General features: G+C 43.9%; 1 protein-coding gene across 1 annotated transcript in view; it reads left to right on the plus strand.

Annotated features, from left to right (window-relative positions):
* The window catches only part of LOC124605895 (gamma-aminobutyric acid receptor alpha-like), a 352,032-nt gene that overhangs the window by 193,112 nt on the left and 134,916 nt on the right, over positions 1-24,004 (plus strand). Inside the window, exon 6 of the mRNA XM_047137842.1 lies at positions 18,227-18,309. Within this exon, the coding sequence (XP_046993798.1) occupies positions 18,227-18,309 (83 nt within the window). The remainder of the gene's footprint in view (positions 1-18,226; positions 18,310-24,004) is intronic.

The following is a 24,004-nucleotide window of genomic DNA, read 5'->3' on the forward strand; positions in this document are numbered from 1 at the left end:
CACCGAAATGGTTCTTTACTGTAAGCAGTACACAATGTTCTAAAACGTATTCGTATCCTTCCGCATTTAGCGTTTTCTTTGATGTAATAGGAGGAAGGCATACTAAGCAAGGAAAACACCTCCATACTTTATCACCACGTCTTCCATACTTCACTGTTTGCATGGCATACGATGTCAGGTAATCTTCTGCAGGCATTCGCTGAACTCAAACCCTTCCATCGGATTGTCACAATGTATAATGTGATTCATCTCTGCTAATCACCCGTTTCCAGCCATCCATTTCCCAGTGGCAACGCTCTTTGCACAACTCCAGTGCACTCTGCACTTACTACATTAATGTGGTGCTCGACCATTGTACTCCATTAATTTTACCCTTTACAAGCAGTCATTGTGCTAGCTGGACTACAGGTAACACTTTCCATCACAAGAGTGATTCCTTCCGCTGATTTCATGTGTCCAGACGACATACTAATCAGCATACCTGGCGCGGAGAAAAAACTGAAAGATTTAAAAGCAAACAAATCACCAGGTCCGGATGGAATTCCAGTTCGATTTTACCAAGAGTTCTCTACAGCAATGGCTCTTTGCTCAGCTCACATTTATCGTGGATGTCTCTCCCAGGACAAAGATCCAAGCGACTGTAAAAATGTGCAGGTGACTCCAGTATATAGGAAGGTTAAAAGGAGGGACCCGCAGAATTACAGACCAATACCCTAACTTCGCTTTACTGCAGAATGCTTGAACATATCCTCAGTTCGAATACAAAACCAACGCACACAAATCTATACCTTCATGCCAGTAGCTTCCATCACCCTTCTCAGAGCATGGGTGTCCTTAAGACCTTAGTGCATCGGGCGCACTGTATATCCGATGAAGACAATTTACAAGGAGAGCTAACATACCTCAAGAGTATTTTTAAATCGAATGGATATTCTCCGCAACAAATTGGTAGAGCATTCGATGCAAAACCTAAAAAGCAGGTATGTGATGGGGAAGAAGATAGTCATTTCTTCAGATCTAGGGCGTTTCTGCCCTATTTGGGTGCTCTTTCTTCAAAGATAGGCCGTATTCTTGAGAAACACTGAGTTAAGGTGATCTTCCGGCCCCCCACGAAGATTGCGGCTCTACTCGGCTCTGTGAAGGACGATTTACTGCTTCGTAAGGCGGGTGTGTACCAGATTCCTTGCGGAAATTGTGAGCAGTCATACATCCAAACAACACGCACCGTTCATGAGAGGTGTGTGGAGCACCGAAGATTCACACGCTTATTACAACCAGACAAGTCAGCTGTGGCCGAACATTGTATTGATACGGGTCATTCCATGAATTACAGTGATGTGAAGATTTTAACATCCACCTCCTCTTTTTGGGAATCTGTATTCAAGGAAGCTATAGAAATTCGATTAGCCAACAATTTAATAAACAGAGATAATGGTTTTAATTTGGACAAAGCATGAAATCCGGCTCTTGGAGTGATTAAATTGCAGAGAAGTCGTCATCGTGTCACCGCCGCCGATCAAACATCGATAAGCACTTCGAATGTCCGTACGCCTTCGCCACAGGCAGCGCATGTGTAAGCGTATGTCTCTGCCTGCGACCAGCATCTGTGACCCGCATGCGCAGTACCGCCGCGGTGGAGCATGTAAGGCCGCGCTTGGCACCTTGTCAGTCTTGTGACTGGCTCTGAAGATGGCCGGACGATACGCGGCCGAAATATCAGTAGAAGAAATTTTATTTGCGCGGCTGCATGCCCGAAATTTAATGGATTATTCATTACGCCGCGAGAAGTTGAAAATGCACATAATGAACTTTCTTCATACTAAGAAGCTTATGTCCACGAATCAGCGTAGTTTTGGAAATCATCGCTCGTACGAAACTCAGCTTGCCCTTTTCTCACATGACAGACTGAGAACTATGAAGGGCAACAGGCAGATTCCTTATTTCTAGATTTCCAAAAAGCATTTAACGCGGTGGCACATTGCTGGCTGTTAACGAAGGTACGAACGTATGGAATAAGTTCACAGATACGTGAGTGGTTCGAAGACTTCTTAAATAATAGAACGCAGTATGTTGTTCTCGACGGCGAGTGTTCATCAGAGACAAGGGTATCATCAGGAGTGCCCCAGGGCACTGTGATAGGACCGCTGTTGTTCTCTACATAAATGATTTGATGACAGGGTGGGCAGCAATCTGAGCTTGTTTGCTGATGATGCCGTGGTGTACTGCAAGGTGTCCTCATCGAGTGACTGTAGGATGATAGAAGACGACAAAGACAAAATTTCCTGTTGGTCTGATGAGTGTCAGCTGGCCCTAAATGTGGAAAAATGTAAGTCAGTGCGGATGAGTAGAAGGAACAAACCTGTAAAGTTCGCATACAGTGTTATTAGTGCCCTACAGGACTCAGCCAAGTCGTTTAAATATCTGGGCGTAACGTTGCAAAGCGATATGACGTGTGAACGAGCGCGTGAGGACTGTGGTAGCGAAGATGAATGATCGATTTCGATTTATTGGGAGAATTTTAGGAAAGATTGGTTCACCTGTAAAGGAGACCGCATATACGTCGCTGGTGCGAGCTGTTCTTGAGTACTGCTCGAGTGTTTGGGATCCGTACCAGATCGGACTGAAAAAGACGTGGAAGCAATTCAGAAGCGGGCTGCTAAATTTGTTACCGGTAGGTTCGGACAATATGTAAGTGTTCCGGTGATGCTTCGGGAACTCAAATGAGAATCCCTGGAGGGAAGGCGACTTTCTTTTCGAGAAACATTGCTGAGGAAACTTAGACAGCCGGCATTTCAAGGCGACTGCCGAACGATTCTGCTGGCTTCGACGTAAATTGCGATAAGGAACACAAAGATAAGACACGAGAAATTAGGGCTCACACATTTTTTCCTCGCTCTGTTTGGGAGTGGAACAGGAAAGGAAATGACAAATAGTGGCGTGGGGTGGGGGGTGTCTATGTAGATGTAGATGTAGATTTTCTACAACCAACGTACGCAATGCCTGGCAGTTCCTGTCCACCAGTACGTGGGGTCTGTCTGGCCTGAGGTAAATTGTGGTTGTTCCTTCGCGTTCCCCCTCACAACCACATCATCAACAATCGATATGGGCAGCTTCAGAAGAGCTGCAATGTCCACGATGAATTTGTTATTCTGGTGACGTCTAATGAATAGTCCACTTTCGAAGTCATTTATTACAGTATTCTACTGTTAGTGCTTCCGTACTGAAAAAAAAAAAAAAACCACCTCCTCCGTTTATACGGGCGGGTTCGCCTCGTAAGATCTAGTGGTCAATTCCACATTACCTAGGGGCGTACAAACACTTCTGATCGTTTAGTGTTTGGCTCTGCGAGACAAAATGGCAGATGCTGAACAATATCGCTGACGTCATATCAATAAGGGCTTGGGTACAGTGCCAGTTGATTAATGAACCCCTGTCCGCTTCAATAGAGGTGGCTTGGACGGAAGAACGAGAAATTTCGCAGTGAAGACAGTTATGCTGCCGGCCGTTGTGGCCGAGCGGTTCTAGGTGCTTCAGTCCGGATCCGTGCGACTGCTACGGTCGTAGGTTCGAATCCTGCCTCGGGCATTGATGTGTGTGATGTCCTTAGGATAGTTAGGTTTAAGTAGTTCTAAGTTATAGGGGACTGGTGACCTCAGATGTTAAGTCCCAAAGTGCTCAGAGCCATTTGAACCATTTGAACCGTTGTGCTGAATCACTGCTCCAGACGAAAACCCAAGAGCGCATGCATAGCGACCGTAACAGCACCACCAGAGTGGAGGCATTGTTGTGGGCTGTATATCGCCACGCAGGCAGGTAGAACTGGGCCCACGTGGGCGGGCACGTCGCTGTGGCTTCACCCCTCAGCGGCAGCAACGGTGCTCCGTCGGATCTGGGTCCCCCGGTAGACAACTGAAGAGCCAGCTTCCACCACAATTTCCCTTGTAACGCTAAATAAACCGGTACTGTGTGCCTGTGGATAGGAGAGCGATGGAGTGTGTTGTTTAATATGGCATACTGGTGTCATTACTGTTTGTAATTTATTTTAGCTATATCACTACAGGATATCGGTTTCGCCTTTCTGCGAAGACACTGTTTTTTTTTCTTTTTACCCAAACTTTTTCAGCACCTCTGTGCTATCATCAGTGGTTTTTGTTTACAGAAAACCGTAAAGAGTGACCTTATAACTGATTTTACAAAGTGAGGCCTAGAGAAAGTTTTTATTCCTTTTGCAACTTACCGTGATTTTACATTATATGGTTTTGGAGGACCAAGTGCATGATGTCCTGCAGTGATAGCTTGTCATCTGCAAACCAAACGATGTAAATGTCAATTTTATCGCCGAGTTAACACATCCCTTCATTTTTTAAAAACATGACTTTGGTGTTTCAAAATGTTTTGCGTATATGTATGTTATTACGTTTTGTCATGACTGTTGCTCCTTCTTTGGCGTTTCGGGGACACTGCACACACACTTTGTCTAGTTTCTTCCTTCTTAAACGCCTTTTTACTCCCCAAAACGCAGTGGTCATTATGTTGCGTTTCCTAACAGGTAACCATTTTGGCGTTCATTTGTTCCCGAGAGAGTTCAGCGTCGATGTGAATTTTGTTTACTTTTTCTCTCTCTTTGTGTGTGTGTGTGTGTGTGTGTGTGTGTGTGTGTGTGTGTGTGTGTGTGTGTGTGTGTGTGTGTGGGTGTGGGTGGGTGGGTGGGTGTGGAAGGTCCTTTAGCTGTTTGTGTTGCCGTTTCTGTAAAGTTCCTTTAAATTTTTTTAAATAATATGCCTTTACAGAACAACAATGTAACAGCACGGTAAGAAGCAAAAGTAACAAAATCTATCTTTAGGCCTCACTTTGGTAAATCAGTTACAACATAAAACACGTCCACTTTTTACAGTTTTGAATAAACAAAAACCGACTGATGATGGCAAGGAAATGCTGTAACTTGTTTGGGTAAAACAAAAAAACGGTACTTTTGCAAAAAGATGGAAGCCCATATCGTAAAATTTAACTGTAAACGCGAAAAGAAAGAACAAGACTTGCAGATCCAATATATGAGTATTCAGCTGTACCAGTGACACAGAGGGTGAAGTAAGTTGTAGGGCATCAGTAGTGGTACACATGTTTAGGTGTGGTAGTGGGTGTAATTTCCATTAGTAGTTGAAACTTTACAGAGGAATGGAAAAACTGGTAGAAACCTAACTAAGGGAAGATCAGTGTGGATTCCATAAAAATATTTGAACACGTGAGGCAATACTGACCCTACGACTTATCTTAGAAGATAGATTAAGGAAAGGCAAACCTACATTTCTAGCATTTGCAGACTTAGAGAAAGCTTTTAACAATGTTGACTGGAATAATCTCTTTCAAATTCTGAAAGTGGCAGGGGTAAAATACAGGGAGCGAAAGGCTATTTACAATTTTTACAGAAACCAGATCGCAGTTATAAGGGTCGAGGGGCATGAAAGGGAAGCAGTATTGGGAAGGGAGTGAGACAGGATAGTAGCGTGTCCACGATGTAATTCAATCTGTATACTGAGCAAGCAGTGAAGGAAACAAAACAAACATTCGGTGTAGGTATTAAAATCCATGGAGAAGAAATAAAAACTTTGAGGTTCGCCGGCGACATTGTAATTCTGTCAGAGACAGCAAAGGACTTGGAAGAGCAGTTGAACGGAATGGACAGTGTCTTGAAAAGAGGGTATCAGATGAACATCAACAAAAGCAAAACGAGGATAATGGAATGTAGTCGAATTAAGTCTGGTGATGCTGAGGGAATTAGATCAGGAAATGACACACTTAAAGTAGTAAAGGAGTTTTGCTATTTGGGGAGCAAAATAACTGATGATGGCCGAAGTAGAGAGGATATAAAATGTACACTGGCAATGGCAAGGAGAGCGTTTCTGAAGAAGAGAAATTTGTTAACATCGAGTACAGATTTAAATGTCAGGAAGTCGTTTTTGAAAGTATTAGTACGGAGTGTAGCCATGTATGGAAGTGAAAAGTGCACGATAAATAGTTTAGTCAAGAATAGAATAGAAGCTTTCGAAATGTGGTGCTACAGAAAAATGCTGAAGATTAGATGGGTAGAACATGTAACTAATGAGGAGGTATTGAATAGAATTGGAGAGAAGAGAAATTTATGGCACAACTTGACTAGAAGAAGGGATCGGTTGGTAGGACGTGTTTTGAAGCATCAAGGGATCGCCAATTTTGTACTGGAGGGCAGCGTGGAGGGTAAAAATCGTAGAGGGAGACAAAGAGATGAATACAGTAAGCAGATTCAAAAGGATGTAGCTTGCAGTAGTTAGTGGGAGATGAAGAAGCTTGCACAGGATAGAGTATCATGGAGAACTGCATCAAACCAGTCTCTGAACTGAAGACCACAACAACAGTTGAAACAGAGTGATGGGATGTGATGCTGTGTTAGTTTTAATAACTGCATTTTGTGCTATTAACTCCTGATGCAGAGACAAAATTACTGTTGATAGTAAAAGTTTGAGTATCCAACTACACAGAAGTTATGGTTTGATAAAAGAGATTCGTGGTGTACTAATTGCCACCACACTCCTGTTTTCACATCAAGCACAGGCTCTTAGTGACACTTGTAAGGCACCTATTATTTTCAGATAATAGCGCATTTTACCTTATTTCCAGTTTTGCTATTTCAGACACCTGCAGTACGTACGGAGTAAGGAGCGAGCGGTGGGTTCCCACGCTGACTAGCAATGGTGGTTGGCCACCTGGCGCCTTCAGAGCCAGTGGGATGAGGTGCAGATGCAGAAATCGCTCGTGACCTCAGCAAAGTGTAGGGAAAGTGTATCCACTTTGGCAGGAATCAAGTAATTGTTGTTAATAAATATTTGCCGACGAAGTTGCCTTTTCCCACTCAGACATTAGGAGGAGTCTAAGGGTCATAGATACTATCTTTCAGTAATTTTACAACGCCAGGAAATGTTGATATTAACAAATAAATGAATGGCCTGTGCATATCACAAGATGTACGCTCTTACGCAAACTATACCGATTGTACGCTCGAGTTAGATACTGTGCACCATAGTCGGCAGTCGTTGATTGGATGCCTTTCGATCCAGTCATGCGGTAGACTATGCTCTCGTACCGTTAATAATTAGCTTATAATCAGAGTGCCCAAGTTAATTTTACTGTGTTTCTCAAATAAACGCACCATAATAGCATTCCCTGTAAAAATTATTTGCAAAACTAAACTTCTCCCGCTTCATTACATAAAATACAGACAGTGGTATTGCACTTTCAGACTCAGACGGCGCTGATACGGTTCTGCATGGGGACATAAATCTACGAAGGTATTTCCACATCAGAAACAGGAAGAATAGCTACTCACTAAGTCACGTCTAGGACGGACTGGCTTAATTATCGCAAAATTGGGGTGGTAAAGCATGACGAGTTGTACTGCAGCCCCTTATACGGCCATCTACGGACTCACCGGCTAAACAGAGACATTTCTGGAGTTTTAGTACGAGTGGGGGTTCTTGCACGCTGACGAGAATTTTCAGAGCTTCAGCGTCTACCTTCCAGAGAGTTCGTGTACCCCAGTAAACGCCGCCATGTCTCATCAATAAAAAAATATCATTTCGTTATCAACATAAAATGCAATAGCGATGTGTAGCACTGACATTGAGCAACAGTACTTGAATTGATAAGTCGTGTCACTACCATTACACTGTAAAGTTTGAGCTGGAATTTGTGAATAGCTCTGTGGACAACAGTCCGAAATGCTGAAAGCCATAACAGTGTTCTCGGACTTCCGAGCAAGCCAACGTCTAACTTCGGCTAAACACGATACACTGCTGTCAGAATCCGAAGGACATGCCGCAACGCATGCGGCAGTACAGGCCTGACTGCCCGGTGTTGGTTGTAGTGTTGCGCTGGACACAGATCTTGCGTCGTACTGAAATACCCTGCAGTTGTAGCTGTACCGCAGTTGTTGGCTATACGAAATGACGACTGCTATTGCTCGTGAATAGACAGCATTCACCAACGAGTCATGACATTATGTCTACTGGACAATGCGAGTCTGAACGCCATCTGATGTCGTTTAAGGCAAGTGACGCAGTAAGGAAAATATTCAAGCGGAGTAGAGACAAACGTAGAATTATTCCAGCGACGATACCGGTGGCAAACGGGGAAGTTCACCGACGTAAGCGACTCTGATAAACGGCATAAACAGAACACAGCATGTTGTTATCAATGGAGAGACGTCTACAGACGTTAAAGTAACCTCTGGCGTGCCACAGGGGAGTGTTATGGGACCATTGCTTTTCACAATATATATAAATGACCTAGTTATAGTGTCGGAAGTTCCATGCGGCTTTTCGCGGATGATGCTGTAGTATACAGAGAAGTTGCAGCATTAGAAAATTGTAGCGAAATGCAGGAAGATCTGCAGCGGATAGGCACTTGGTGCAGGGAGTGGCAACTGTCGCTTAACATAGACAAATGTAATGTATTGCGAATACATAGAAAGAAGGATCCTTTATTGTATGATTATATGATAGCGGAACAAACACCGGCAGCAGTTACTTCTGTAAAATATCTGGGAGTATGCGTGCGGAACGATTTGAAGTGGAATGATCATATAACATTAATTGTTGGTAAGGCGGATACCAGGTTGAGATTCATTGGGAGAGTGCTTAGAAAATGTAGTCCATCAACAAAGGAGGTGGCTTACAAAACACTCGTTCGACCTATACTTGAGTATTGCTCATCAGTGTGGGATCCGTACCAGATCAGGTTGACGGAGGAGATAGAGAAGATCCAAAGAAGAGCGGCGCGTTTCGTCACAGGGTTATTTGGTAACCGTGATAGCGTTACGGAGATATTTAACGAACTCAAGTGGCAGACTCTGCAAGAGAGGCGCTCTGCATCGCGGTGTAGCTTGCTCGCCAGGTTTCGAGAGGGTGCGTTTCTGGATGAGGTATCGATTATATTGCTTCCCCCTACTTATACCTCCCGAGGAGATCACGAATGTAAAATCAGATAGATTAGAGCGCGCACGGAGGCTTTCAGACAGTCGTTCTTCCCGCGAACCATAAGCGACTGGAACAGGAAAGGGAGGTAATGACAATGGCACGTAAAGTGCCCTCCGCCACACACCGTTGGGTGGCTTGCGGAGTATAATCGTAGATGTAGATGTAGATATCGTCACGGCCTGGCTCCAGGGAATGAGCTTCACGGAAACGGTGAAGCTAGTCGGCTCTTTCCTTACTACCAACCTGAGCATCCAGGGAAAGTGGTCGAAGGATGCTGAAATCCAGAGTAGGCGACACAGTGTCAGACGCCTATGCCTTACCACAGTCTGTGGAAGTCGGAGGCACAGCCTTAGGCCATTGGAAACGTGTCGCCTGGTTTCGTGAATCACATTCCGTGTCCGGATACGATACCTCGAAACATTCACTGCACCACGAACGCCGGCCGTTGGTACGTTATTACGCTTTGAGGGACGTTCGCCTGGGCCTTTTCACAGCGCCTCTTGTAGTACCCGAAGCCACCGTGAGAGTTTCTGACTACGCGAACATTTCTAGTGGCCACCTGTATCCATCAGTGCTTGATGTCTTCCATGATGGTGGTGGCACCTTTCACCAGCATAGCTGACTGTCTCACAAGACCATAATCGTACTGCAATAGCTCGGGGAACGTGAATGAGAAATCACATTGACGACTTGCTCACCAATTCCGTCTGATCGGGACAGTGAGGATGCCATCGGTCGCTGCCTCTGCGTCCTCATGTGCCAGCCCATAATATACAGAAATAGCGTGATCTGGACGTAGATATCCGCTACTACGAGGTGCATTCAAGTTCTAAGGCCTCCGATTTTTTTTCTCCGGACTGGAAAGAGATAGAAACATGCGCATTGTTTTAAAATGAGGCCACGTTCATTGTCAATACGTCCCAGAGATGGCAACACCGCGCGGTAGATGGAATTTTACCGCCAGCGGCGAGAATGAGAACTGTTTTAAATACTTAAAATGGCGACGTTTCCCTTACTTGAACAGCGTGCAATCATTCGTTTTCTGAATTTACGTGGTGTGAAACCAATTGAAATTCATTGACAGTTGAAGGAGACACGTGGTGATGGAGTTATGGATGTGTCGGAAGTGCGTTCGTGGGAGCGACAGTTTAATGAAGGCAGGACATCATGTGACAACAAAATGATACAACCTCGGACTCACACAAGCCGGTCTGACGATATGATCGAGAAAGTGGAGAGAATTGTTTTGGGGGATCGCCGAATGACTGTTGAACAGGCCGCCTCCAGAGTTGTCATTTCTGTGGGTTCTGTGCACACAACCCTGCATGACGACCTGAAAATGCGAAAAGTGTCATCCAGGTGGGTGCCACGAATGCTGACGGACGACCACACGGCTGCCCGTGTGGCATGTTGACAAGCAATGTTGACGTGCAACGACAGCATGAATGGGACTTTCTTTTCGTCGGTTGTGACAATGGATGAGACGTGGATGCCATTTTTCAAACCAGAAACAAAGCGCCAGTCAGCTAAATGGAAGCACACAGATTCACTGCCACCAACAAAATTTCGGGTAACCGCCAGTGCTGAAAAAATGATGGTGTCCATGTTCTGGGACAGCGAGGGCGTAATCCTTACCCATTTCGATCCAAAGGGCACTACGGTAACAGGTGCATCCTACGAAAATGTTTTGAAGAACAAATTCCTTCCTGCACTGCAACAAAAACGTCCGGGAAGGGCTGCGCGTGTGCTGTTTCACCAAGACAACGCACCCGCACATCGAGCTAACGTTACGCAACAGTTTCTTCGTGATAACAACTTTGAAGTGATTCCTCATGCTCCCTACTCACATGACCTGGCTCCTAGTGACTTTTGGCTTTTTCCTACAATGAAAGACACTCTCCGTGGCCGCAGATTCACCAGCCGTGCTGCTATTGCCTCAGCGATTTTCAAGTGGTCAAAACAGACTCCTAAAGAAGCCCTCGCCGCTGCCATGGAATTATGGCGTCAGCGTTGTGAAAAATGTGTACGTTTGCAGGGCGATTACGTCGAGAAGTAACGCCAGTTTCATTGATTTCGAGTGAGTAGTTAATTAGAAAAAAAAAAGTGAGGCCTTAGAACTTGAATGCACCTCGTACGTACCTCCAGGAGTGTTCCAAGCACTAGTGGAATCTGTGCCACTCTCAATCACTACTGTGTTCTGTTCCTCAGGAAGACCGGCACGCAAGTATACTATACAACTTTCACCTTTGTCGTGAGAGCTCACCTTGACCCTTGCATGCTAGGATCATTTGCAGAGAGGTCTTGAATTTATGTCGCAACATTAGTCAAAATTCCACGCGATCGTCAACCAGCAGGACGGTTTCAGTGTTACACTACTGGCCATTAAAATTGCTACACCACGAAGATGACGTGCTACAAATGCAAAATTTAACCGAGAGGAAGAAGATGTTGTGATATTCAAATGATTAGCTTTTCAAAGCATTCACACAAGGTTGACGCCGGTGGCGACACCTACAACGTGTTGATATGAGGAAAGTTCCCAAGCGATTTCTCATACACAAACAGCAGTTGACCGGCCTTGCCTGGTGAAACGTTGTTGTGATACTTCGTGTGAGGAGGAGTGTACCATCACGTTTCCGACTTTGATAAGGGTCGAATTGTAGCCTATCGCGATTGCGGTTTATCGTATCGTGACATTGCTGCTCGCGTTGGTCGAGATCCAATGAGTGTTAGCAGAATATGGAATCAGTGGGTTCAGGAGGGTAATACGGAACACCGTGCTGGATCCCAACGGCCTCGTATCAGTAGCAGTCGAGATGACAGCCGTCTTATCCGCATGACTGTAACGGATAGTGCATCCACGTCTCGATCCCTGAGTCAACAGATGGGTACGTTTGCAAGACAACTACAGTTCGACAACGTTTGCAGCAGCATGGACTATCATCTTGGAGACCATGGCTGCCGTTATCCTTGACGCTGCATCACGGACAGGAGCGCCTGCGATGGTGCACTCAACGACGAACCAGGGTGCACGAATGGCAAAACGTCATTTCTTCGGATGATTCCAGGTTCTGTTTACAGCATCATGATGGTCGCATCCGTGGTTGGCGACATCGCGGTGAACGCACATTGGAAGCGTGTATTCGTCATCGCCATACTGGCGTACCACCAGACGCCATGGTATGTGGTGCCATAGGTTACACGTCTCGGTCACCTCTTGTTCGCACTGACAGCACTTTGAACAGTGGACGTTACATTTTAGATTTGTTACGACCCGTGGCTCTACCCTTCATTCGATCCCTGCGAAACCCTACATTTCAGCAGGATAATGCACGACCGCATGTTGCAGGTCTTGTACGGGCCTTTCTGGATACAGAAAATGTTCGACTGCTGCCTTAGCCGGCATATTCTCCAGATCTTTCACCGATTCAAAACGTCTGGTCAATGGTGGCCAAGCAACTGGCTCGTCACAATACGCCAGTCACTACTCTTGATGAACTGTGGTATCATGTTGAAACTGCATGGGCAGCTGTACCTGTACACGCCATCCACGCTCTGTTTTACTTAATGCCCTGGTGTATTAAGGCCGTTATTACGGCCAGAGGTGGTTATTCTGGGTATTATGTGAGGCGAAAAGCGAACACAGACAAACGGAAGATGATTTGTGTGCTTGTATCCTTCCGACGACCGGCTTGCTAGAGAAGGTGCTCGCGAGCTGATTGGGTAGTGACGAGGAACGGATAGGACACTGTTCGGTCTTCCTAAGGATGCCTCCCAGCGTTCACCCTACGCAACGTAGCAAATTCGTGGGAAACATAAATCTCAATGGTTGGACCTTAAACCGGATCGTCGTCCTCCTTTATACGAGTAGCAACATCGAAAGGCGAATTCTATTTTGCAAGAGTTCGCCATATCATTCCAGTTGTAGGGTGTCAGTCGTGCTGTTTAGAATACCCCAAGATGATAGAGACCGATCCCTGGTGACCTAGTGAAATAAGTCTGATACAAATCTGGATATTTAAAGTGTCACCCACGACATTTTGAAATCTTACTAGAAGTTTGTTTTATGTTATGTTCTCTATCGTGCATAGTATATAAAGAAATTTCGTTCATTTTATGTGTATACTGTAAGAAAACTTTATGTTATAAGCATTTATTTACAGATTATCAATACTGTAATGAGTTTGTGTCATAATAATGAGTTACTTATCATTTTTAATCAGCAAAATAGATGTATGTGAAACGATAAACTAACAAACAAGAAAAAGAGTGCAAACTGGAAAATTACAATTTAAAACATAAAACAAATGTAATTAAAATTACTAGACTAATAACGAATATGTAGATATTTTGATTAGGTGACAGCAGAGTGTGTACAGCTTATTTTCCAACAATGTGCATGGGGGCTTAATTATAAATAATGCAAATATTTTTAGTTAGCTGTATGTCCGATTACGCTGTGTCTCGTTAACGGTTGGCCCTGACTAGTATTATTACGCTATCTGACTGCAAAGAACAACAACAAAGAATGAAAGAAAATTTTCGTTAACACAATTAATTAATTAAGTCCCCAGCAACTATAAAACCTACAAAACCAAGGCACAAGTATAACTGTTCTGTGTGTGGAAGTATGACTCAACACACATCTGGCACGGTTCTTCTTCAACAAGACAAGAATTTTAGATACCAATTTTACTGACGTGATAAAAGAAAATTAGAAATACTATAATTGAGTAAGGAAAGCAGAATTAAACTCTAATACAAGAACACACGCCAGATGCTTTGTTGACTGAACCTGTAATGACGCATTATTTAGGATACTGAAATAATGAAAAAAAAGAAACGGAGTTTGTTACCTCATTTATATTGATGAAAATCACTCTAATCCTTACAACATATCTCACACCGACTCTCTACTATCACATCTCAACCAGAACTCTCCAATATCACATCTCAGCAAGCACTGCCTACTAGCACATCTCAACAAACACTCTCTGCTACAACATCTCAGCACAGACCACCCCGAGTCCTCGACAGGCACTGACTACTACGAGCTCTCCCCAAGCACTGTGGAGGCGGCTTAATAATACTCTTTGGCGCAATCTCTGGCGCAGTGCTCAGTGTAGCCACCTTTCAAATGGTATTTCAGAAACCTGCCTTATTACACATGCATGGATGTAGCTTGGAAGTTTCTTTAATTTATATTGTAATAAAAGTATTCATTTTTCAAAATTAAATAATGGTGGTGGCGTGCTTTCCAGAAATTCAAATTATTGTTAAATTTGATTCTACAGTTTTAAAGAATGTTACTTACATATAAACTTATATATTAGAAACATTTTTTGTTTATATTCGTTTCGATGATATTCCCACCAAACCTTACTTCCCAAATTACCAGCCGGCCGGTGTGGCCGAGCGGTTCTAGGCGCTTCAGTCTGGAACCGCGCGAACGCTACGATCGCAGGTTCGAATCCTGCCTCGGACATGGATGTGTGTGATGTCCTTCGGTTAGTTAGGTTTAAGTAGTTCTCAGTTCTAGGGAACTGATGACCTCAGATGTTGAGTCCCATAGAGCTCAGAGCCATTTGAACCATTTTGAACCCAATTTACCTTTCGGAGTGTGTTTCACCCCTTATAAATGAAATTGGGCGCAAACAAAAAACATACTCGTATTGCCTTGTTTTGCCCCCTCTACACATCTGCCAAGTTTCATAAGATCCTTTATTGACACTTGTAAATGTTCCCTTGTGAGTGCTTATGTAGCTCATTTGATCAGTCATCCAATAACAAATCTTTATTCCAAGATCTCCCAGCGACAAATGTCCCCTTTCTTAACAATTTCAAATTTCACTGTATCTGTCACATCCAGCCAATAAAGGCAAACACTGTCATTTCCATCCAGTAAATTTTTAGGAGGAATCTTAAACGAAGTCCTACTCTTGCTGACTTCATTGCTAACCAATAGTGTTGTCGCGTGAGCAAGAGGAGACTTGTCCCACTCGATGATACGACTCTGAAACCGACAAATAAGAGCTCCCACATAGACAACAAGAAAAAGTGCACGCTCTCATTTTTAATGCTGTCGAACTTGGCTGTTTCTGTCTGAGCACGAATCTCGAAGACCAATAGAATCAGACCCTGCGATGACCGTCCGGTAAAATATAAGCTTAAACAAACTCCTATGTTTATGGATTTCGTTATTGTTAAATAACAGTTCTGTGGCTTGAGTGAGGAATCATGACACTTCTGCCAACACATGAAGCGATTTGAAGTTGACAAGTAAAGGGGATCCCACGTAGACAGGCATGAGAAAGAACGCGTTCTCCAGAAAATAACTTTATGAACAAGTAGCAACGCTTGTTTTAGAAATTTAAACAGATTCCTCCACTGCACGAGCGCTGAGACAAACGAAGGTTCTCGCACTGGCCACAGGAAAGCTACAACTGGCCAGATTTTCATCTTCCTGAGGGCCTTTCTCGAACAGTTCTATTGTTTCGGGAGAAGGCCGTTTCATCCACCGTCTTGAGAGTGAGGGTGTGGAAAATGCTTACCTGGGCTGAAACGCAATTTTGGACTCTGAATATTTTTGTGGTCCAGCCTGTTTCTTTTAAGAAAAGTCTTATGTTTTGCCACTCGGCAGTTCCTTATTTTAATAAAACATGAGTGAAAAGAAGGCAATAAACAGGATGGTCACTGGTGGTACTGGAAATGGTGTGTAAATACAAAGTTGCGGAAAAAAATTACTACGTTGATCAAGCAAATGAGAATGCTGTGTTTTGTGATAGATTAAGAGATAACCTGCCACGTAACAAAATGGACAACGGATTGCTTCCATTGATGTGAAAAACTCCTGTACTCTGTAAACAACTGTGGTCTATGTAAATCCTCCCAGCAGGAACCTAACACCGTCTTGCAGAGCTCTCATGAAGACCGCGTGGTTCCAACTTGAACCCACTGCCACAAATACTGTGAAATTAGGCAGTCCGAATAGCTCAGGTATCTAACAGTTGCTCATAGTCTACACCAATGAGATGTGTAAACTCTTTAAAAAAAATTGAAAACGGTGTATAAACTACACTCCTGGAATTGGAAAAAAGAACACATTGACACCGGTCTGTCAGACCCACCATACTTGCTCCGGACACTGCGAGAGGGCTGTACAAGCAATGATCACACGCACGGCACAGCGGACACACCAGGAACCGCGGTGTTGGCCGTCGAATGGCGCTAGCTGCGCATCATTTGTGCACCGCCGCCGTCAGTGTCAGCCAGTTTGCCGTGGCATACGGAGCTCCATCGCAGTCTTTAACACTGGTAGCATGCCGCGACAGCGTGGACGTGAACCGTATGTGCAGTTGACGGACTTTGAGCGAGGGCGTATAGTGGGCATGCGGGAGGCCGGGTGGCCGTACCGCCGAATTGCTCAACACGTGCGGCGTGAGGTCTGCACAGTACATCGATGTTGTCGCCAGTGGTCGGCGGAAGGTGCACGTGCCCGTCGACCTGGGACCGGACCGCAGCGACGCACGGATGCACGCCAAGACCGTAGGATCCTACGCAGTGCCGTAAGGGACCGCACCGCCACTTCCCAGCAAATTAGGGACACTGTTGCTCCTGGGGTATCGGCGAGGACCATTCGCAACCGTCTCCATGAAGCTGGGCTACGGTCCCGCACACCGTTAGGCCGTCTTCCGCTCACGCCCCAACATCGTGCAGCCCGCCTCCAGTGGTGTCGCGACAGGCGTGAATGGAGGGACGAATGGAGACGTGTCGTCTTCAGCGATGAGAGTCGCTTCTGCCTTGGTGCCAATGATGGTCGTATACGTGATTGGCGCCGTGCAGGTGAGCGCCACAATCAGGACTGCATACGACCGAGGCACACAGGGCCAACACCCGGCATCATGGTGTGGGGAGCGATCTCCTACACTGGCCGTACACCACTGGTGATCGTCGAGGGGACACTGAATAGTGCGCGGTACATCCAAACCGTCATCGAACCCATCGTTCTACCATTCCTAGACCGGCAAGGGAACTTGCTGTTCCAACAGGACAATGCACGTCCGCATGTATCCCGTGCCACCCAACGTGCTCTAGAAGGTGTAAGTCAACTACCCTGGCCAGCAAGATCTCCGGATCTGTCCCCCATTGAGCATGTTTGGGACTGGATGAAGCGTCGTCTCACGCGGTCTGCACGTCCAGCACGAACGCTGGTCCAACTGAGGCGCCAGGTGGAAATGGCATGGCAAGCCGTTCCACAGGACTACATCCAGCATCTCTACGATCGTCTCCATGGGAGAATAGCAGCCTGCATTGCTGCGAAAGGTGGGTATACACTGTACTAGTGCCGACATTGTGCATGCTCTGTTGCCTGTGTCTATATGCCTGTGGTTCTGTCAGTGTGATCATGTGATGTATCTGACCCCAGGAATGTGTCAATAAAGTTTCCCCTTCCTGGGACAATGAATTCACGATGTTCTTATTTCAATTTCCAGGAGTGTATGTTGCGTAAACTTTCGCTCTGGACATCTGTTTTCGTATGTCAAGCATTTTCCATCATTCGTCACGGATGAAGAATGGTGTATGAATCATCCACACAAACAGTTGAGCCAAACGATTACAAGTTCATCGTACGCCAAATTTCGTTCATCTTACTCACTTCTTTCTGTGATGCTATTTATTACTTAATTTATTTTTACAGCAGTGTCATTTCAATAGTATCTTTTTAAATATTGTTATCTTAGCTTTCTTCACACATAAATAAAAGATGCGACTGCCTTTTTTTTTTTATATGAAAGTGGGACTTGGAAAACTATTTTTCTCTCAGGCATGTTTAGTTACTAACAACTAGTGACTTGCCACCCATAAGAGCTGTTTGCCAAATTTTATATCTATTGGGTGAATTTATATGTTATTTGGTATATAATTAACCACAAATCGCTTTGCGGGTCAGAGGAAGTGTGTTTCATATTTGCCCAAAAAGTTAGTATTATTTACAGTGCTTTCGTATTACTCAAACATTTACTGTACTACGAATACGTAATTATTCAGACCGTCATAGTCCCTGTAATTAAAGCACTGATATAAGCAAGGCATTTCGTATTCCCCATTGGCTCAGATGCTTTCGCATAATGTGGACGCATATTCACACATCTTATCCTGGTATGACGAAGTCAGACTTGCGCTGGGTCTGATGCTGGGCTTGTTCTTTTTTGTGTCAGGTTGACCATCAAGGCCGGCTGCCCCATGAACCTGGAGGACTTCCCCATGGACACGCAGCGCTGCCCGCTCAAGTTCGGAAGCTGTGAGTACCAGCTGCAGTTTAAATGAATTGATCGCTACTGTCAGTCAGTACCATTTGAGATACTGCAGTGAATATTTTGCATATTAGTTATACATTTTTAGTATAGAACACACTAACATAAGGGATTTCATACGTAGCGACACGTTTCAAGAGTCAAAATGCCATCATGTATCTGGCGTTCAACCGACCACACACAGTCATACAAAGGCACTTAGAAATGCCTAAAAACAGAAATAAAACAACAACGTGAATGTAAATCAAGAAAATAACAAGCAGGTTTCGAACCAGGAGTTATTGCGCAGGACTAATTTTAGTTCTGAAATTAATTATCAGACATCAAAAAATTATGTCATCTTTATACCTGTGTAGATTTTAAACAAGCCTGTGATCTAGTGGACAGTGAACCTCTCTTGAAAATTACGAGAGTAGTTCGGAAAATAAGTTCCGTCTGGCAATAAAAAGAGGAATCGAATGTAGATAAAGAAAGCAATTTGTTTCACAAAACTTAGTAACACTTACCTTACATTTCAACTTAGATGCTCCAATTCTCCAGGTATTTGTCATAGCGTGGTATAATTTTATGTATTCGTCATAGAATGTTGCCGCCTGTTGGCTTAAGAAGTGAGGCAACCAACTTGTGCAAAGTTTATGACAACCCAGTTTTTCAGAAACAACCTCGTAAATTACCGTTCTTGAAATTTATGGAAGCTGATGAGCAATAGCACTAATCGTAAACCTTCTGTTTTCTTTCATTTCTTCGGCTGCACTAACCAGTTCGCGAGGAATCTAAGAAGCAGGTACATTTCGTTCTTCGTCATGCACTTCATCACGCCTTTCCTTAAACTGTCGGACCCATCTTCTCACCATTGAAGCATTCATTGCATTTTCTTCTTAAACTGCACAGATGATGAATGACACTTGGTTTAAGCTTCTTAGCATTCAGAAACCGAATCACAGATCTCAGTCCATTCGCGGTGGGATTTTGTATCAACGATGTGAATCACTACGAACGACACAAAACACAGAGCGCGCCCAAAATGGTGTCATTTCGTTCTGCTTGAACCAGAGATACTATTGCGCAGGAGCGGGACTGCGATCGTAGCAAAGCCGTGGAGAAAAATCGAAACGGAAATTACATTCCGAAGTATCCTCCTACGAAAGAACAATCTCTGCATCTCAAAACCACTATAGTTACTTGTGAATCTCTATTTGGTGTAAAATCTAAAGCAATGTTTTGAGCAGAAGATTCGGAACATTCTCAAATTCAAATAGGAGTGAGACTCCCTCCGTTGGTTCTCAGCTACGTTTTAGGAGAAGTAATGTAAGCCTACCGAAAACAAATATCGGAGCTTAAAGGTGAGGAACGAATCAAATTTGTAAGAGCAGATGTAAGATAGACTTCTTAACTTCTGCAGACGATCTGTCGATTTTACATCACAACGTTCAGACAGCACAAACTAAAACAGAAGTACCAAAAGAAACAACTGACAGAGTAGCTGTCAAAGTATCATTTGAGAAACGAAATACCTGTCTCGCAACAAGATCGCACCTATCATTCTATCTCAGTTAAAATATTTATGCCAAACATTCACGAGACAGACCTGGAAAATACAGATTACAAATTTCGGTAACACAAATGGAAGCAGCCTTTTGCAAAATTTACAGAATTACACCTCTTCAGCCTAGAATATCGCTGACTGAAGGAGAATTGTCTTCTGTGACGATTTCCGCTGAGAACTGAACCCCGATGACCAGCAGTGACGTGTCTAGAGGCGCTTCATACAGTCTTGGGTTACCAACGTGACTGACGCCCGCCATACAGCCCGACAACCAAGAGTGATACTCTGGGGCCCCATTTTATTCATAGTGGGATCCCTGCAGTTGGCTTCCTCGGCACCTTGGTAGCACAGTGGTACGTCGACGGTACTCTACAACCCGTTTTGTTGCCCTTAATGGCAAGCCATCCTGGTCTTAAATTTCAGGAGTATAATTCCCTCCTGCACACGGCGAGAGTTTCTACTGCCTCTCTTCATGTTTACCAAACCCTACTATGGCCAGAAAGGTTGCCCGATCTCTCCTCATTTGAGGTTCATAGCGTTATGGACAGGGCCCTACAATCGTCTCGGGATTCCGACGATAGTCAGTGCCAAGCCGAATAACTGCTTGCAAAAGCGCCAGAGGTGGACCAGCTTGATACATTTACATCTGCATTTATACTCCACAAGCCACCCAACGGTGTGTGGCAGAGGGCACTTTACGTGCCACTGTCATTACCTCCCTTTGCTGTTCCAGTTCGCGGGAAGAACGACTGCCGGAAAGCCTCCGTGCGCGCTCGAATCTCTCTAATTTTACATTGCCGGCCGCGGTGGTCTCGCGGTTCTAGGCGCTCAGTCCGGAGCCGCGTGACTGCTACGGTCGCAGGTTCGAATCCTGCCTCGGGCATGGATGTGTGTGATGTCCTTAGGTTAGTTAGGTTTAAGTAGTTCTAAGGTCTAGGGGACTCATGACCACAGATGTTAAGTCCCATAGTGCTAAAAGCCATTTGAACCAAGCCATAATTTTACATTCGTGATCTCCTAGGGAGGTATAAGTAGCGGGAAGCAATATATTCGATACTTCATCCAGACTTGCTCAGATTGGGAAATTCTTTCTCTTGAATAAATCATCCAATTTTTCTTAATTTGTAATCACCTGTTTTTCCGTGCATGTACGTCACATCTGCCGATTTGTATCCCATTCGGTAATTCCTTCATGTTGTGTGATTTTTCGTTCCTTAGAGTGTAGTTTTTCTTCTCTCATACTTTCTTGTTTAAGGTCCTTTCTAATCTCTACATTCCTTGCTCTGTCCGTTCTTGTTATTCCCTTAACTGCTCTAAATTCCATTTCCCCTGCTTGCAGTCTGCTTTAGTTCCTTTCTGTCATTGTCCATGTTTCTCCACCATAGGTGACAATGGGGAAGTAATAATTCTTATACATAAGGAGTTTTGCTTTTTCTGAAACTTTCTTATTCCAAATCAGGTGTTTTGTTGTTTGGTGGAAATTGCCTCCCTTCTGTAACCTCCTATTCATTTAATCAAATATTCTTCCATTCCTAGATATTTCACTCCCTAAATAAGTGAAACTTTCTACCACTTTGAGGCGTTCTCCATTCAAGGTAATATTTCCGTTGATCGCATTCTCTCTTCCAAATACCATTACTTCACTCTTATCTTTATTTATTTTTAATCCATACCTTTTCATTATTTCCTTCCACGCATCAAGTTGTAACTGTACGTCTACCTCTTTATCACCCTATATTGCTATATCATCTGCAAAAATCATCTTTTTGTCTTTTTGTTTTACTATATCATTAACTGTCCTATTCATTCTCTCCATCACAACATTAAAAAGTGCATGAGATAGAATACTTCCTTGCTTAAGTCCTTGACTTCTTTCGAAGTATCCAATGTTCCCCAATGGTGTTCTAATTCTTCAATTGTGTCCTCTGTACATTGTCTTTCTTACATTAATGTATCCATCTTCTATATCTACCTTCTTCATTTATTCCCAGTGTCTTTCCCTGTTAACTGAGTCATACGCCTTTTCTATGTCTATGAAAACCATTATCACCCTTTCGTTATACTCCTAACTTCTAGCCTTCAGTTGACGGATAGAAAATATCAGGTCGATCGTGCTTCTTTCTTTCCTAAAACATTGATGTTCTTCACTCAGCTCCTTTTCTATCTTTTCACTTCCCAATCGTCAGATATTGTACTATTTCTCCACACACTTGATTGTCCTCTATACAGCCACTGCATTCCCACTGGACCTGCTGCTCTTATCATGTCCACTGAAATTGGAAAAAAAAGAGATTAAGATGGTATGGATATGTGAAGAGGAGGCATGGGGAGAGACTCCCCAAAATTATGGAAGAACTAAGGATGGATGGAAAAAGACCTAGAGGGCGCCCAAGAACACGGTGGAAAATGGGAGTGAGAATATCTGTAGAAAGGAGTGGTGTGACCTGGCAGCAAGTGGAGGAAGGAAAGTGGTGGGAGGGCCGAGCCAAATGGAGAGGACTCGTCAGCACCCAGACCCGGCAGTAGCTGGAGCGGGATCCGAATATAGACAGATAGATATTGTGTAGTTTGACACTGATCGGTCCTGTCGATGGTTACCCAGCTGAAAAACTGTGGGATCATCCCCGTCGGGCTGTTCGGTACCAAACAGCACCTCATTCATTCTCTTCCTCCACGACTCGCAGCTCTCCTTGCTGCAAAAGATGGTTTTCAGACTTTCACATGTGGTTACACTAACGTGACTGGACGCTGACTTTTCATCTCGTGTGTTGCTGATTATGGGGAAGAAAACCCTTTTAAATGTATCGCGGAAGAAATAAATAATAGTACCGAGCGAATACAGTGTATTTCTTAAACTAAATATTTAATTTTTCATATCGAATTTGATTCTGAAGATCACCTGCAGTCCACAATAACCAAGAGGCTCGTAATAGTCTCTGTTTGCAAGGAATTCATGTCACTGCGGGGATAATCCGTATGCAGTTACTTTTCCATACGTAGACGGTGTGGTACATTATTTTTAAGTCTTATGGAAGTGTTAATGGACGAGAGTGTTACACGTAATGTCAAGAGCAGAGAATTCTTTTGGGGCTATTTACTTCCATCGTTACTAGTACACAGGAAGAGAACATCCTGTACCGACCTGCAATAACTTTTGCGAATACGCACATTATGACTCATCTACCTAAAACATCGCCGAATGAGACTCGGCCGTTATTTCTGCGAGAGTGATTCGTCAGGCTCTGCCATTCGTCAATCAGTTCACACCGTTCGATGGATGGGTTCGGCCTGCCAATACTATCCGAGTATGTCATTTGCGTGCTCAGGAGAACGGCGAGCATTGCACTAGGAAATACTGAAAAACATTATCCACCGGAACTGTTGCAGATATGCGCTCAGCTTCACAAGAGAACGTGATAAGAAGACGAAAATTACTTTTGTGACGTCACTTGATTTATGTACATGGATACGCGTTCGTTCCGAGGGGAAAAACAATGTTCCCCGTCTCATGAAGTGTGGAACCTCTCCTAATTTTAATAGAGGAATTAGTGTCGGGAATTCTCTGTTTGGGGTATTGGTAGCAAAAGCGTTTCTAAGTAAAAACGAATGATTCGTCCAGACAGTCATTTGCATTGTAACAGAGGAAAAGAGAAACTACATATTGTAATATTATTAATCGACGGTAGATTCTACAAGGTAATTTTGTTCTCACAGAGAAATTGGCATAGAATTAATGAAAAAGCTTGCGGAGGAAGGAAGTCGAATAAAGTATATTTAAGACGTTGTCATTTATAAACTATACGTAAATATAGATAACTACATTTACATTTTGCATATATATTTGTAATTTAGTTTTTGCAGTGTGTAGCTGGAGTGAGCTGCTAATCATGGCTTTTAAGTAACACGTATTCTGCTTAGAAAATAATTTTGTTCGTAAGGAAACAAACCGACGCATTCTGTCGGCACTGGGAGTCGCATCAAAGACATAATGAGCAGTACTTATATGGGCTGACTCCACCTACACATTGATGAAACGAAATATAGCAAATATCTGCTTAAACACCATCACCAGAGAAACTGGCGACACTTCAGAGAGACACCATACGTAAGTACTAACATATAATCAAACAAATATG

This window comes from Schistocerca americana, chromosome 3 (genome assembly GCF_021461395.2).
Source record: "Schistocerca americana isolate TAMUIC-IGC-003095 chromosome 3, iqSchAmer2.1, whole genome shotgun sequence".
Lineage (NCBI taxonomy): Eukaryota > Metazoa > Arthropoda > Insecta > Orthoptera > Acrididae > Schistocerca > Schistocerca americana.